Source organism: Camponotus floridanus, unplaced genomic scaffold (genome assembly GCF_003227725.1).
Source record: "Camponotus floridanus strain SB8 unplaced genomic scaffold, Cflo_v7.5 scaffold14, whole genome shotgun sequence".
NCBI lineage: Eukaryota > Metazoa > Arthropoda > Insecta > Hymenoptera > Formicidae > Camponotus > Camponotus floridanus.
Window position 1 is genome coordinate 59,096 of NW_020229259.1, and position 5,260 is coordinate 64,355.

The 5,260-nt window shown below is 29.5% G+C and overlaps 1 protein-coding gene across 2 annotated transcripts; it reads left to right on the forward strand.

Annotated features, from left to right (window-relative positions):
• Positions 1 to 353: 353 nt before the first annotated feature.
• Positions 354 to 4,975, forward strand: LOC112637181 (facilitated trehalose transporter Tret1-like). Of its 2 annotated transcripts, XM_025406312.1 has the most exons (5): positions 354 to 438; positions 1,227 to 1,498; positions 3,379 to 3,803; positions 4,092 to 4,312; positions 4,406 to 4,975. In XM_025406312.1, exons 1-5 carry the CDS (start codon positions 408 to 410, stop codon positions 4,717 to 4,719), a joined length of 1,263 nt encoding a protein of 420 aa, XP_025262097.1. In that variant the 5' UTR covers positions 354 to 407; the 3' UTR covers positions 4,720 to 4,975. The 2 variants fall into 2 exon arrangements, with proteins under 2 accessions (XP_025262097.1, XP_025262096.1); XM_025406311.1 differs by having other exon boundaries at positions 4,092 to 4,975.
• The last annotated feature ends 285 nt before the right edge of the window (positions 4,976 to 5,260 follow it).

The following is a 5,260-nucleotide window of genomic DNA, read 5'->3' on the forward strand; positions in this document are numbered from 1 at the left end:
TTTTAATTGCATACGAGGTAGATAAATAATCTAATATTACTGAATAAAACAGTCAATATTACTAATTCTTTCAGTGAAATATTATTAATTTAGTGCTATAATAATTGTTGTATCAATGACTCTATTTACTGTTTTCACTGATAAAAACTGATTCAATTTTAGAGAATGTGTATGAATGCATTATTTTATTAATTTTATGAAAAAAACAAACGTTAAACGAATAAGAGGAAAAGAACGTATTTCAAATGTTTTTTTTAAACATTTCTAAACGTTTTTTTATCACAAGACACGTATCACTAACGTTTTTTCAAGTGAACATTTTAACCGTTTTCAACAGTCGGTTATGAAACGTTTCGAAGAAACATTTGTGAAACGCATATGTGCTATCTGATGATTATATTGTAAAAATGAAGAAGCTGTATCTTGCTGCCATAGCGGGTACGTAACGTATATACATTTATTGAGATAAACATGGAGAATTAAAAATATTTTGGTTACATTTACATATTCATATATTATTACATTAAATTTATAATTACACATAAATGTTTACAATAATTTAAATTTCCTTTTTATTAAATTTTTTTAAATAACTAATACTTCAAGCTGGATGTGTATTACATGTAGTTGTTATTGTCACATGAACGTAAAATTAAATATATTTCTATAGATTTTAATGTTAATCATATTTGGTGATTTTGCAACAATTAGTTTCTATTGCTTTGTTTGAAATTCACGTAAGATTTGATGTTATATTAATATGACTATGATATTATATGTATATATAATTTAATTTATATTCTTCCAGTTCTCTTAATAGTTATTCTTTATAATTTTGTAAAGCTTATATTTGATTACTACATTTTCTGCATTTTACTTATTATCCTAATAATTATTTATTAAGTTATTATTACATGTATGCCTATTATATTTTCCATAACGGAATATATAAATTCTTTCATTTATTTAGAATCTCTATCTGGAACTTCGATTCCGTTATTTTTTTAAATTATGTGTTTTTAAATACATACAAAATTATATTTAAAAAAAAATTTTTTTAATTTAAAAAAGTTTTAAAAATTATAGTTGAAAAATGTTTAATAATAATATATAAATCAATTTTACATAGAAGAATATTTTCTTCTAGAAAATTAACATTATTAATGTCAGTTAAAAAGAAAAAGGTTTTTCTCAAAACTTATTCGAAATGTTATTTTATCTGGAAGGAAATCTGGGCATGCTATCAGTTGGCCAATTTTTGGGTTGGACGTCGCCATCGTTGGCTGTATTGATGCAAGGGAAGGATGAAGGATATCCTATTCATCTGACTCCACAAGAAGCCGCTTGGGTTGCATCTTTACCTACATTAGGTGGAATTGCAGGTGCCATTATTTGTGCAGTCATTATAAATATCTTCGGTAGAAAAAATATCATGTTATTTACTGTCGTACCTTCGATAATCAGCTGGTTGATGATAGCCTTTGCAACATCTTTGACAGTAAGTATTCTAAAAAAGAACATTGTATTTACATCTTGAGATTAAAAATTATTAATTAGCGAATTTTTATTATAGTCTTTATTGTTTTAAGTTTGTTTAGAAAATATCCTTGTAACGCCTATCAATGTAATAACACTTGCTTTTCTTGAAATTCTTTGAATATAATACGCAATATACATACAGTGGCGTGCAAAAATTTCTGGCCAGTGACATTTTGCACTCTAATTTATAAAAAAAAAACCTAATAAAATTTTAATCATTATCAGGTGCTAATATAACATATAGGAAATAAAATAATATAGTGAAAGAATATTATTTGTGTTCATAAAAGTATTTATAATTATAATTGTTATGTTTACGTGTACAAAAGTTTCCGGCCACGTAATATATTTGACTCGCAGTAGGATTCCAAAGAATTTTTTATGAATAGTATTGCATTGAATGTTTTTACTTAAGTTCGTAGAAAGTCGTCAAAGCATAATATGGCTCGACATACGCAAATTCAAATTCGTGAGAGAGTAATTAAGTTTTCAAAAGACGGAAAGTCTTCTCGTGAAATTGGTTTAATATTATCGATAGGTAAATCAACTGTGAATGATATTATTGTTAAGTATCGTGCTGGATATGGTTTAAAAGATCGTCCGCGTAGTGGAAGGCCACGAAAAACATCCTAAAAGTAGATCATATCATTAAACGCAAATCAACTGCGGATGTCAAGAAAACTGCTGCCGAAATTGCACGCGAGCTACAAGATGAAAACCTTGCCAATGTTAGCCGTAGTACTGTGACACGAAGACTACATGATGTGGGACTTTTTGGTCGTATAGGTATTAAAAAACCATTAATCAACAAAAAGAATAAGAAGGCCCGATTACAGTTTGCCAAAGATTATCAAAATTGGACAGTCGAAGATTGGAAAAAAATAGCTTTCTCAGACGAATCTAAATTTAATCTTTTTGGAAGCGATGGTAGACAACATGTACGACGTCCTATTGGTACCAGAAATGATGTTCGGTATCAAATTCCTACTGTAAAGCACGGCGGAGGAAGTGTGATGGTTTGGGGAGTTTTCTCTCACAAGGAGTTGGTCCATTAGTCGAAATTAATGGAAATATGAACGCTGCTATTTACAAAGACATTTAAAAAAAAAATTTGTTAACATATACTGAAGAAACATTGTCACAGGATTGGATATTTCAACAGGATAATGATCCCAAACACACTTCAAAATTGTTAAAACAATGGTTTTCTGCTTCAAATGTGAGAGTTTTAAGCTGGCCATCTCAATCACCGGACTTGAATTCAATTGAACACTTGTGGAATATGCTAGATCGTCAAGTTCGAAAGCAGACATATTCAAATAAAGCCGCATTATTCAAAGCGTTGAAAGAAGAATGGAATAAAATTCTGCCTGATTATATTAATCGTCTAATTCAGTCGATGCCACATCGTTGTGCAGTTGTAATCGCTGCAAAGGGTATGGCTACAAAATATTAACATTAAAATAAAATTTTAATTAACTGAAGTGCATTATAGAATATATGTATTAATAATTTTTCTCGTAGTACAAAGTGGCCGGAAACTTTTGCACATATAAATATAATAATTATAATAATAAATATTTTCATGAACACAAACAGTATTCTTTTACTATATTATTTTGTTTCCTATAACTTATGCTCACATCTTGTAATGGTCAAAAATCATTAAGTTCTTTTTTTAATAAATTAGAATACGAAATGTCACTGGCCGGAAATTTTTGCACGCCACTGTACATGTTGATTTTAAATTAAATTTTAAATTCTATTCCATTCTAATCTATACAAACAATTTGACGCGATCAATCTCTTTTACAGTTCCTATTTTTTTTTGCTTTATAGGAGCTGTATATATCAAAATTTACAGCCGGTTTGGCTATAGGCATCACTTTGACAGTCACGCCGATATATTTGGGCGAAATTTCACCACCACACATCCGCGGTAATTTAACATGCATGTCAATAGTCGCTGTGAACATCGGTATATTAGTGGAGTTTGTGATAGGTCCATTTTTATCGGTACAAAATCTCACTTTCGTGTCTTTGATTGCGCCATGTCTATTTATGCTTATTTTCATCTGGCTACCGGAGTCTCCATACTATTTGATGAGTTGTAACGCCAAAGAGGAAACCATAAATTCTCTCGTTCAATTGAGAGGCAAAAAGGATGTTTATAATGAAGCATGTAATATCGAGCAGTTCGTGAAAGCCAGTTTAGATGATCAAACTGATTTTCGAGAACTTTTATGCGTGCCAAGTAATCGCAGGTGAGATATTAAATTTCCATTTATCGTCACACTTGATCATTAATGAATCGACAAAAATTTTCGAGAATATCTTTTCTATTGCACTTCATTTCGCAAGTAATGTAATTTTGTACAAATCCATTCTTTTCTATATATAAAATAATTATATTTTATTATTTTTGTACAAAAATTTTCTTAAATATTTTCTATTCGATATTTGATCTTATAGTAATTTCAAATTATTACGATGATACAGAACAACAGAGCTATTATTTCAGCCACGTTTGATCAATAAACTTGATTTTACAGAACTCTAATAATAATGTTGTGTCTGAGCATAATTCAGAAAATGAGTGGTTATCAAGCAATATTAAACTATGCTCAAATAATCTTCGACCAGATGAATGTTAATCTGGAAGGCAAATACTTGACTATGATATTGGGCGTCGTACAATTGATATTTACGATCATCTGTATGTTCATCACTGATCATAGCGGTAGAAGGTCACTGCTGATAATCTCCTGTATTGGTACAGCATGCTCGACCGCCATGGTTGCGACGTTTTTCAATTTGCAATACAATCATATAAATACCAAAGATATTACTTGGTTGCCCGTTACAGGTATCATCACATACATAATGATGTATGCCTTGGGTCTGTCTTCGCAACCGTTCACTTTGCTCAGCGAAATATTTCCTATGAATGTGAAAGCACTTGGCAGCATGATTATTCTAATAACAAAAGACTTTTTCGAGTTTGTCGTGATAACATCATACTTGATCATTGCCGATATTGCTGGCATACATGTACCGTTCTGGATATTCACTGCTTGCAATTTCGCTGGGGCTTTATTCATATTCTTTTATGTACCTGAAACCAAAGGCAAGACATTAGAACAGATACAAAAAGAATTGCAACGTTTATCGAAGCAGTGAGAATCAAAGATATATTTTTTAATCTTTTTGAAATGTATAGTGTTCTTAAATAATTTATTGAAAAATATATTTTTCGAAATCGGACGGATTTGCCATGTTAATTGTATAAGTTAAAAAGATAAATCATAAATGGAATATATACCAAATAACAATTGGAAAATTATCAAAACTGAGTCATATTCTGAATAAAAAAGGGAGCCAAAAAAGAATTTCTTTATTCTTTTTCAAAAGAGATACGACCACTACCTACGAAAACTTTTACAGTGTAATTATTTTATGTGTTCTTATATAATAAAAATATTTCGTATTTCCTAAATTTTATAAACAGCTTTTCAGTTTTTAAGTTTAATTGAGATTCAAAAATTCGTGCAGTTTTTATATTAACAACAATTATAACTTTGATTTAAGTTTTCTGTTGATTTCAATTTTTAATATATATTTATAGAGTACATTTCAATATTTTTTAAATGAATTTTAGACTTTACTTGTTTCGAATGCGTACTTTTCGATTATAAAATCATTATCCTGTGATATTACGCCA

What these genes read in the sequence shown, in the direction of transcription:
- LOC112637181 (XM_025406311.1), top strand. Translation starts at nt 408, where the DNA reads ATGAAGAAGCTGTATCTTGCTGCCATAGCGG. An exon ending in GTATCTTGCTGCCATAGCGG is followed by an intron (nt 439 to 1,226) that starts GTACGTAACGTA and finishes TTTATCTGGAAG; the next exon opens with GAAATCTGGGCATGCTATCA. An exon ending in CCTTTGCAACATCTTTGACA is followed by an intron (nt 1,499 to 3,378) that starts GTAAGTATTCTA and finishes TTTGCTTTATAG; the next exon opens with GAGCTGTATATATCAAAATT.